Source organism: Podarcis tiliguerta (assembly GCF_965153285.1).
Source record: "Podarcis tiliguerta genome assembly, chromosome: 1".
NCBI classification, from domain to species: Eukaryota; Metazoa; Chordata; class Lepidosauria; order Squamata; family Lacertidae; genus Podarcis; species Podarcis tiliguerta.
In genome coordinates this window covers 121103369-121115202 of record NC_139534.1, presented here as the reverse complement: position 1 = coordinate 121115202, position 11834 = coordinate 121103369, and the positions used below count along the sequence as shown (strand labels likewise).

Genomic DNA, 11834 nt, shown 5'->3' with positions numbered 1-11834 from the left:
CAGTGGCGTAGCGTGGGGGGTGCAGGGGGGGCCGGCCGCACCGGGCGCAACATCGGGGGGGGGGGCGCTCGCACTCACAGCTCTCTGCCCCTACCTGGCTCGCTCACTCTCTCTCACTGCAGTGCTGGCTGTGCGAATCCGATCCGAGCCACCGGGTCACCGCCCACTGTGGAGGGGAGGGTGCCAGGCGTGCGGTGCGGTGCGGAGAGAGAGCGAGGGACTATCTGGGGGAGGGACAGTGCAGCGGGGGGGGGCACAAATTACTTGCCTTGCCCCGGGTTAGGGGGCGCAAATTACTTGCCTTGCCCCGGGTGCTGACAACCCACGCTACGCCACTGGGCAGAACAGAAGGGCAGAGGTGACTGGCCTTTTTTGAGTTGCAAGGGGCTATGATTTATCTAAAACAGGAGGCATTGAGGTGAGTGGTAGGGGTGGGAAAACTTTCCCCCTTCTGGGTAACATTCAGGGGGCGGGAAGGCATGGCCAGAGGCAAAGGTGGCTGCAGCAATATATGTAAACACTACCTTTGTGCAGTGGACTAAATTCTACACAACACGCCCTTTTATCCTTGCAGGCAAGCAAGAGGCATGAGCAGAGTTCAAGGACACATTGTAGGCAGGCAAAAACATTCAGGGAGGATGTGAAGCAAGCGAAACTGCTGGACCCTGCTTAGGTTTGCGAACGTGCTAGAAGTTTTATTGCAACATCCACAAACTGGGGGAGAGGGGAGTAGAAAGATGTATCTCTGCCCACGCAAAGCCACTTAACAAAACCACACATTCCACCAGAGAAAACAAATGCACCAACCCCCAAAAAATTCAACATGGAGAAGGCTATCAATGGCTATGCTCTGCCCTCCACAGCAATGCTTCTGAATACCAGTTGCCGCAAAACACGGGAGGGGGTGGGAAGATCAGCCTTTGTGCTTGAATCCTGCCTTTTCCCCAGGTGGCTGTTTGGGCCCCTGTGGTGTGCTGGGTGAAATGGGCCCCATATTGGATTGATTCAATTTATTATACGCCGGAATGCCAAAGCAGATTACCAAGGGTGCAAAATCGACCACATGACGTGACACCATAGCTGTCAACTTTTCCCTTTTCTTGCGAGGAATCCTATTCGGAATAAGGGAATTTCCCTTAAACAAAGGGAGACGTTGACAGCTATGCGTGACACGCACAGAGAATTTGAATGGCAATGCCCATTGACTTGGGGGAGAGCTCTGTTATTAGATGTGGGCCCCTAGGAGTTGAATCCTATGCAATCAACAACAATAACAAGACCGAACGCCCTAGAGTGTCACAAACACAACACTAATCACGTAGAATAATTAGCTAATCCCCATAATAATTTCAATCTGGAAAACACTGTTCACAAAGCAGGGCTGCTTCTTCTTACTGCCCAGCTGCCAGCAAGAGGCCCTAACAGGTGAGTGCGCCCGGCGGGGTGGGGCTGGAAAGCGACGGTGAGGAACAAATTGGAGGGGGGAGAGGAAACCCCGATCGCTTGCATTTGCTCCCCCGCGCGTCACGTGGAGCACCAAATCCAGGCAGGCAGGCGCGCGCCCGCCCCGCTCGCATTCCTTCCCTCCTCCCTCCTCCCTCCTCTCCCCCGCCCGCCGTCCTGCGCCGCGCCGCACCACGGCCAGCCCCGCCCCCTTTTCGCTCCCGCCTGGGCCAATGGGGATCCGCCGCCATTAACCCTTCCCGGGGTGGAGCAGGGCCGGAATTCTGTGTGTGTGAGTGTGGAGACTGAGGGAGGGGGAGGGGGAAAAAACCTGAGGAGAAAAAGAGGCGGCGGCAGCAGCGGCGGCGGCAGACGCGGAGGAGGCCGCGGCTTGGATTCCGACGGCGACGGGAAGGGACGCCGCCGCCGCCGCTGCGACGACTGAGGAGAAAAGGAGCCCCCCGAAGAAGGCTGGCCCTCCGTCCAGGCCGGGTGGGCAGCGCAGCCGGCAGCAGGCCTCGTCCGCGCCTCCCCACCGCCGCGCGCCCGCTTCGCCCCTTTCCCTCAGAGCGGAGTCTCGGCTCGGGCCTCAGCGGCGGCTCCGGAGATGATGCCGGTGAGCGGCGGCGGCGGGGCTGTGAGGGAGGCGGGCGGGCTTCTCTCCCTCTCTCGGGCGGGATAATCCTCCCGTCCGTCTGTCTGTCCCGGCGGAAAGGGCGGCCAAAGGCAGGCGGCTCTCGAGTAAAAGGGGAAAAAACCACCTCATGTGCTCCCGCCTCCTCGCCTTTCCTTCGATCCCGAGCGGGGAGATCTCAGGAACGGCTCCCTTCCTCCCTCGCCTACCCCAGGAAACGGTACAAAACGCACGCCGGGGAGGGATCCTGTCAACCCCTCTTTTCGCGATCGGAGCCAGGCTGGGACGAGGATTTAAGCTGTAAAGGGGGAAACGAAAAAGCCTAATCCGTGATGATTATGGCTAGCACTGGGTTGTGGGGGCCGGCGCTGTTTAAAATAACGACAGCAAGGTTGATTTGTGTTTTTTTGGTCGCCCTTTTGTGGGTTGATTGACGCTGTCATTGTTGTTGGTAGAGGAGGAAGGGGGAGCGTAATCCAGGGAAAGAACTGCGAGGTGTGTTTGCTTCCTGGCCTTATGGGTCGGGCATTGTTTTGTGTCAGCCTCCTGCCTCTGAATGGGCACCGCAGAAGCACCTGGAGGTAGATGGAGGATAGAAGGGAATAAAAAGAGCACGAACAGGCTGCAATCCGATGCGCACTTGTGTGTAAGATCCACTGGGACTCGGAATACCTGCGCCTTCGTTTTCGTGCCCGCTTACTTTTGAGTAAAGCCCCACCGAATACAGTCGGGTTTGATGATTTCCAAGGAAAGATGCATATGGCCGGGCTGCGGAGTTCCCTGTTAACCCTTCTTTGCATCACTGCTATTTCTTTATTTAAAATGTGCGATCTGCCCCCCCCCCCCGCCCGGGATATGCATCTATAGTTGCTGCTTGCGTTTTCCACTGCTCATCTCGGCATCAGTGAATATATTGCTTTATTGCTTTGACTTTTATTGCATTGGCAGGATATTTTATTTTAAAATGGTTGTTTCTCTGATGGCCCGCTTTGTTGTAAATTTATTTCGATTCTTTGGGGAAATGCTTCATATTAATATGTGGTTTATTTATAGCTAGTTCTTAATGTTGATTAGTGAATTATTCATTTGTTCGATTTGGAAGATTATTTTGCCTCAATTGCTCCCCAGCGTTTAAAGAAAAGGAAACTTGGAGGAAATCTTCTAAATCGGAAATTCCAAAATAATTCATCCTGCTAAAACTAAATACTGCAGGGATTCCCACCCTTAACCATATGAAAGTGAGATAATGCTTGGATATGAGAAAATAAGAAAGAGTAAGAAGTGAATTAGGATTTATTATTATTATTTCTTCATGCTGAGAAGAACACAGGAAGTAGTATAAAGGGGGTTTGTCTGTTGCAGTGGTAATGTGTGGCTTAAAATGCCCCTTTTGTCATACATTGTAAGACAAATACACATTCTCTCCCCTTTGTTGGAAATTTTAAAAAAATTGTCTGTTGAAATTGGCAAAAATAGAGTCACTGGAATGAATGGATTTACAGAATTTGCTTATGATCTAGGCCTCTGAAATGGAACACATATACATGCATGTAATCTTACAGACTTTAGCTGCAGTCCATTAAGCAGTTCCTTTGGAAGAGTATCTCCCATGACTTACTCGCCATATTCCAGTATCGGTGTTCTGGGGATTTCATCCCATGAGATGTAAACCATGATAGTGTGTGTAGTTCTTCTAGTATGTTCATGTAATAGCCTTTGTCAAGGCTGTAGCTTATGAATTTAAGATGATTGTATATGTTGTTAGGAGGGAGCTGTAAAACAGGCACAGTCAGTTTTACAGGCATAGCATGCAACCTGAAACATGGCTTGCATTTTCTGTTTCTGGATTGTATGTATTTTAATGCATAACTCTTAAAACAGTGTTTCAGTTATTATTTTGCGTTTTGTTTTAATCTAGTGATTCATTAGTGCCTATATTTTGTATTCATTTTATTCTTATATTAAATATTCTTTTTTGTCATATGAGACTGCAGTAACAGCAATGACTTTTGAATGTTACTTCATGTACCTTTCAGAAACATTTTAGTAACAATGATCCCTCTGTAAATCTGATACTTCATACAATTATTGCATTTCCAGTTACATTTTGTTCAATCTAAGTACAGTACTAGATACCACCCTGGGGTCCTTTGGGAGGATGAGTGGAATATTAAGTAAATAAAATAAATAAATAAATGAAACAGGATTTGTTTTCCTTCCATGGCATGAAGTAGTAAAGGGATTTTCTTGATTTTGTATCTGTCATAATGCAGAAGATTATGCATAGAAAGAGTAAAATACTTATAGTGACTCTGAGTCCTGACCTTCAGCACCAGGATGCTCCTGTTCTTGGCTTCAGCATAAATTGCACATATACAGAAGTATGTCCAATTGTCTGATACCTCGCATTGTGAATGAGGAGCTCAGTACAAGCAGAGTTACTTTGAATTGACCACAGCAGCTTTGAGCCTATGGCAGCTATCCACAAACCACTTAAAATAATTTAATCCTACTCAAGCCACGGTGGCAAAGCTTTATTAAGTGCGTACATTTATGTTCTGTAATAAAAAGGCCAGTATCATCGGGTATTGCAGTTGTTAGGGGTAATACACATATGCACTTAGGAGCCCCCTCAAAGTTGTGTTGTACCACATAGACATTTGCATGCTGCATTACTGGGTGGGGTGGGAGGATTAAAGGGTTGAACTCTACAGAGTATCTCCCCTCTCCTACTATTGCATCACAGACCCACAGACTCATTTCAGTGTGGTGGAGCAGCTTTTCCTTTCAAAGCTGGTTTACTACCAGCAGTCTGGCCAGCTGTAGCTTTCTCTAGCTTAGTCTCTCCCACCACCCTCAATTGCAGCATTTTCCCAGTTCCTTGCCCTTACAGACTTTAAGACTGGAGGATTCACATTGAGTGGGACAGGAAACTGGAAGAGCCTGGCAGGAGCAGAACTGTGATGTTTGAGAGCCAATGTGGTGTAATGGTTTGAGTGATGGACTATGATGTAGGAGACCAGGGTTCAAATTCCCACTCAGCCATGAAGCTCACTGGGTGACCTTGGACCAGCACCATCTCTTAGCCTAACCTATCTCATAGGGTTGTTGTGTGGATGAAATGGAGAGGAGACCCATGTACACCACCTTGGAAGCTAAAGCTCACTGGGAAGATAAAGGTGGTATATAAATGTAATAAAAATGTTTAATGAAATGAAAACCTGAACAGGAGCTGTGATGGGTATGAGATTTTCAGAAGCAGGGAGCTCAGTTAAATCGAAAGTCCAATTCTGTCCCAGTCCTTTCTCACCTATGCTGTGACTGTGGCCATGTTTGGAAAGCATTGGAGCACTAAAAACAATATATGGATAAACCCAAAGAGATAAATGTAATTTTGTAGAATACTGTTTTGAAGTGATATTGGTAAAATTGATCAGAACTATATTGGTGAGGTCCTTGTGGTTGTGCTTTATTGATTTTTTTAAATATTTTTTTTTGCATATATGGTAGATGAAATATAATTGTCAATTGCTACTCTAGCAGCCTGCCAAGAATGGAAGCTAGAAGGTGGAGTTATGCTGATGCAGGGTGGGATTGTGATCAGTAAGCTTGTGGGAGGAACTGAAGAGTCTGCTGAGTGGGGAAGACCTGCCTCTGGGCACAAACACTGGAGTTGTCAGGAGAGGGGCAATATTAGTTTACATCTAGTAGGACTGTGAATGCTTTCCATTTGCTTAAATGGAGAAAATAAAGGGTTTGTTCCTATTACAGAAAAAAAAAGAACTGGTGTTGGGGAAACCAGCACCTTTGGCACTATTCTCCAAAGGACTCCACATTGCACATGCACCCACTGGTTATGTTAACAGGCATCCTAATAGAGTAAATAATTGTTTTTTAATGTATGCATATACATGTATTTTTAAAAACACTTCTCTGTTGTCATCATGCCCCAGCATTACATTTTTGTCATGCTAGATTGTGACAAAGGAGAGCTGTTGGAACTCTGTATAGAATACACAAATCCACAGTGCCTTCCTTCCCCATTCCCTTTTATTATCTCTATTTTTGTTCATTTCCCCTTCACAATCCATCACTCCTCACTCCTCTGTCTCATTGCTTCTCCTCTTATGTGTGGGAAAGACCCTCTAAGGTAGCATCAGCTTATTTTAGGGCAAGATCCTGTATACCTGAAGGACACTGAGATCCAGCGCCGAGGGCCTTCTGGTGGTTCCCTCATTGCGAGAAGTGAGGTTACAGGGAACCAGACAGAGGGCCTTCTCGGTAGTGGCACCCGCCCTGTGGAACGCCCTCCCTTCAGATGTGAAGGAAATAAGCAGCTATTCTATCTTTAAAAGACATCTGAAGGCAGCCCTGTTTAGGGAAGTTTTTAATGTTTAATGCTGTATTGTTTTTAATACTCTATTGGGAGCCACCCAGAGTGGCTGGGGAAACTCAGCCGGATGGGCGGCGTATAAATAATAAATTATTATCATAATAATATAAGATAAGATCCTAAACAATATGGAACCATTGAGGTGGTGCCATGTTGTCCAATATACTGTATTGAATTTGATATTACAGTATCTTAAATCAAAATAGAATTTTGCAACTGTAGGCAAAACATATCAAGGACTTGATCATGTGACCACTGCAGTAAGTTTGTTTACTACCAGTTGCTAGGGAGCATAAGTGGGCAAGCACTGTTGCATTCATGTCCTGCTTGTGAATAACTTCCCAAAGGCTTCTGGCTGGCTTCTGTGGGAACAGGATGCTGGGCTAGATGAACTAGCAGGGCTCTTTTTATGATCTTGCTATAACAGTACCTGTTGAATTTCAAAGCACTAAATGTAATTCTTTTGGCCTTTCCAATATAATATGGTGGTGTTCGTGAGAAACTTTTGGAAATCGATTTTTGTTGTTAAAATAAAATTGCTATTGACAGTCTCAGCCATTTTTCCATATGTTGAGTAGAAAGCAGAAGCAATACTATTTTGGATTACATAAGTTTGCATTGCTATTCTATCCAACTCTTGGGAAACCCTAAAATTCTATTATTCTAACCTACTTGGTTCTAGGGGATGTCCTTGAAAATAGTCTTTAGTTTTGAGGTCCAAATTTTAACAAGAATGTTCACAAGCTAGAGAAGATTTGGGAGGCATTAATATAATGGGTTTCAAATTGAATACACACCCGTAATAAAAGGCAGTGCAACCTCCTGCTTGGCAGGGGGTTGGACTCGATGGCCCTTGTGGTCTCTTCCAACTCTATGATTCTATGACTTCCTTTTGAACTGAGAGGGTTGGTGGTGGGGGGAGAATTACGAGACTGGTAAAAATAAAAGACACAAAGAATTACAAGGTACAAAAATGTTAGAAACAGTGGCATAATATAAGTCTAAACAAATTTGTTGCAGTAAGATAAATAATATTGCTGAGCTATTCCTTTTTCAATATGACCCCTTTGACTGTAAGAGTGTCAGGACAATAAAAGTAATTGCTAAGGGAAGGTGTGAATGAGTATTCCTTCAAGAGGCCTGACATTTTTTATCAGCCATATTCTGTGGATGGTAATTGATTTATGCTTTGGGGCAGTATTGCCTGTTAGGCAGTATACTATGTATTTTGCCCTACCAAAACATGGATTCAGGTATCTAAGATTCTGGGGTTGTAATTATGCAAATACCTAGTAAGCCTAAATCTACAGCAGGGTGACACTTTTATTAGGACCGACTAAAATGTAAAAAAATAATGAGCCAGCTTTCAAGTTCTGCAGAGCTCTTTATGAGACACAATATTAAACAGTGTGTGTGTATGTGTAAGTTGGGAGTGGTATAGTTGCTCCTCAAGTCTGCAAGTTATAACTATCTTAAAGAGGATCCAAGGAGGAGTGTTGTAGGCATAATTGGATTAGACTCTCGAGATACAAGACAGCATGTAATGCTTCTATTTTGGGGCTTTCAAATAATTTAACCCTTTTTTGCCATTTGTAGTTGTAGGCGGCAACTTCCTTTTTGAATTTTTTTTTTTAAAGAAAGGTACTGATTTTTCTGTGGGTTTAGAATATTTTATGTATTACTATTAAGTTTGTTTTATACTGTATTATACTATTTTTTGCTGCCTTTGAGAAGTTTTCTAAAAGCTAGGATATTAATTTATTACATAATAAAAATATGAAAGTATTGGAAGAGACTTAATACATGAAGCAGGACAGAGACCTGTATTCATGAGGCAGAGAGTGAGATGGGGCCAGTGAAGATGTAATACTACCAACATCTTAAGCCTTGTTAGTAGATTGGAAGCAGGCCTCCTTCCCAAATACCTGTCCCTTACCAGCTTTAACCACAGCACAGATATTAATGATAACTAATGCAAACTAGAGTGGAACTAAACATTTCAAGGGAAACACTACATTTCATTTTCTAACCCATGTGCTTGTCTAACCCTGTGTTTGTCACATGAGTATAGTAGTGGGGACACTACCAGGGGGAAATTGGCAGGTCCAAGAGGAGGGGGAGAAAATAGACACCTGCATGTGCATATGAGGCAAATTTTTTCACATATGCAGTGGCATTTTAATACATTTTCAGTCTTCTGGGGAAAAAAAATGGGTTAGCAGCAATGCCTTCCACGAATCATACATGGAGTTACACTGTCTTAGGAATCTTTTTGTGATATCTTCAACCATTGCAGCATAACTGTCTGTCTATAAGAAATAAAGGTAAAGTGTTTTGCTTGTGCAACCAGACATACCTTAGTTGCCTATAAAGAAATATTGCATGAGCTGTTTCAAGACTAAGCCAAAGTTTCTTAGCTGTTAGGCATTTCAGAATAAAGTAATGGGAGTTACCTATTCAGTTCTACAATTTACTTCAAGGTTCTGAAATAAACATGAATGCACCAATAAAATAAGATGCAGCACCATTGTGTCCCCATCTCATAAGAGCATAAGGGGAGCTAGATTATTTATTAAAAATTATACCCAGCTTTTCACCACATATGGGTCAAAAAGAAACTTAAACAATAAAATTATGAAATACATTTTTGGAGTAAGAGTGGAAGTGACTAATTAGCTGTCAGAAGGCAAAAGTAGGTGCACAAACTGGAAATGGCTAATGATGGGTGTAATTACAAATGCATGAATCTTTGGCTTAATTAAGGCACCTGTTCATAACATTAATTAGGGATCCCTTCTATCATGGGTGTATAGCAGGCTTTCTCAAACTCGGCCCTCCAGATGTTTTGAGACTACAATTTCCATCATTCCTGACCACTGGTTCTGCTAGCTAGGGATCATGGGAGTTGTAGGCCAAAAAACATCTGAAGGGCTGAGTTTGAGGAAGCCTGGTGTAGAGAGCCAATATAGAACTAAACTTGATTATGTCCAGGCTCTGGAGTTGGCATTGTTAGGCAAAGAGCCTTTGATCTGAGCTTCAGGGCATTGCATATAAAGGGGTTGTACAAACTAGGTAGTTAGACAAGATATCAGTTGGAAAGGAAGCATGATGCAAGCAGGCTGGAGCCAAATGCAAGAAAGAGTAACAAGCCAGATAAGAAAGCCTAAATTGTTGTCCAGATAAATCCTATCATAACCTGGAAGCATTTATAGCTACCGTAGGTGGTCATAAGTCAAATCAATGGACTATCTAAGGGGTGGAGCGATACTGGAGCCTGAAGGGAATAGTACTGCCCCATAGCTTTCCACTGTGCAGGCTTCAGTGGCCAATAATAATGGACATCAGCATGCAAAATCACAAGCTCCTGTTTGATCCCATGACCCCTTTTTGACCATAATTTCCCTTTTACTTGAGCAGAGCACTTGAGACTCATTCACATGTATTTATCCTGAGATAGCAAACCCTTATCTTGCTTCACTCTATAATTTGCTTATAGTATCAAGGGATTACACAAGGACTTAAGTGAGTTGACATTGAAGTAGTGATATATAGAAGTTTTTTGTCTTTTCTTAGTTTGCATAACTGACGAGGTATGCAACACGACCTCAGGTATGTAAAGGTGGATGAAATTAAGGAAGCATATATGGTTTAAATCTCCTATTCTGGCATGCAACACTTGCTGATTCACAGTAACAATCTTGAGTTAACAATCACTGAAATAACTTCAAGTATTCCTGTTTGTGTAAAGAAGCCTTTAGTGATTGTGTCCTATGGTTAATTATCTAAGAATAATAATAAAAGGAGATTCAGAATTTATATGCTGCAGATTTACTGTATGTGAATTACTTAAACGTAGTTTGAGGTGTAGCACCAAAATATGAAAGTATTAGGTTTAAAATATCCTTCTCCATGGTTACCAGACCTCAGTTCTAATTCCATAGACTGTTTCAACCATGAGTGTGATAACTAGCGCTTGGACTCAAACCCAATAACATTTTTCATTTGGTATGATTTGCTGCCATGCTGTGCTGAAGGCACTAGTGTAAGTGTCTTGAGCCATTGCTTAAATAAACCATGAAATCCATCTCAACATGTTTCTCTGAATGACTTAGAAGATTTGCAGCTTCATTTGCTCCTTTATATATCTGCTTTGCCTTTTTATTTTATGGCTATTTTGTAAGTACAATTTTAGATTCCTTGATGCAGAAAAAGACTATAGTAGGGGATGAAATCTCTGTGGTGAGTGCATGTACATCTTTGTTAAAGAGAACTGTGTGAATACAAAGTATTTGTGCATGTATAATTTACTGGATTGGAAACCATAGGTGCAAATCCTGCACTTATTAACTGTGTAATCTTTTCTATCTAGTCTGAAGTAAGCACCACTGATTTCAGTGTAACTTACTTTTAGGTAAGTATAGTTGTAGTCTTAGATACACATTCAAGTGAGGATATGCAGTCTATCCATACTTCTTTGGTTTGATTCAATTGCAGAGTCTGATGTGCATTTAAATTAAAATTGCATTCTTGTGCTGGTTTGTTTTTGTTTGTTTTTGTTTGCTGCATTGTATGACCAGAGTTGGATTAGGGCCAGTATGCTCTAAGCAAAGAAAATAAAAAAAATACTTGGTGGCTGACTTGGGTATTTGAATCACATCTTGTTTGCTATCATTTTGAACAGAAAGCCATTGTCTTGACTATGTTTGGGGAAAAGTTTGGGCTAGCATAAAGCCAGCTACCTTTGGTATATATCATGTGGTTCTACTTTCGGAAGTGAGAGGAAGCATTTTGTGGTTTTGTATCTTTCAGCCATCAACAGATCAATTAGTGTATCTTTCTAAAACTGCTTTCTAAATTTTATATGTTCTTATTTCCAAAACTTAATCTTAGCTGTACATTAACAGTGTAGTCCTATACATGTTTTTCTAGAAGTCCTATTGAATTCATTGGGACTTACTCCCATATAAAATGTGTACAGGATTACATCCTAACTAAATGCCTTTGCATTTCATGTTCCAAAGTGAGGAGAGAGTAGGAAAATAAAACTTTATTGCTTGCATAAAATAAGTAGAACTTGACATGAAGTAAAATGAAAGATGTGCTGTACTAATTATTTACAGTCTTGTACTGTTTTTACTTATTTACAGTCTTGTACTGTTTTTATAAGGGTGGCGCTGTGGGTTAAACCACAGAGCCTAGGACTTGCCGATCAGAAGGTCAGCGGTTCGAATCCCCGTGATGGGGTGAGCTCCTGTTGCTCGGTCCCAGCTCCTGCCCACCTAGCAGTTTGAAAGCACGTCAAAGTGCAAGTAGATAAATAGGTACCGCTCCGGCGGGAAGGTAAACGGCATTTCCGTGTGCTGC

The 11834-nt window shown here is 43.0% G+C and overlaps 1 protein-coding gene across 19 annotated transcripts in view; it reads left to right on the top strand.

The window, feature by feature from the left end:
- Nucleotides 1–1614: 1614 nt before the first annotated feature.
- The window catches only part of PPP1R13B (protein phosphatase 1 regulatory subunit 13B), a 71061-nt gene continuing 60841 nt past the window's right edge, over nucleotides 1615–11834 (top strand). For 7 of the 19 annotated variants that reach the window (XR_014509676.1, XM_083434130.1, XM_083434119.1 and 4 more), the window contains exon 1: nucleotides 1615–2059. Coding sequence is in view for 10 of the 19 variants with exons in the window: in XM_083434130.1 (XP_083290256.1) it covers nucleotides 2051–2059 (9 nt within the window). In the remaining 9 variants the exon portion in view is untranslated. The other 12 variants (XM_083434132.1, XM_083434116.1, XM_083434128.1 and 9 more) reach the window with 10 other exon arrangements.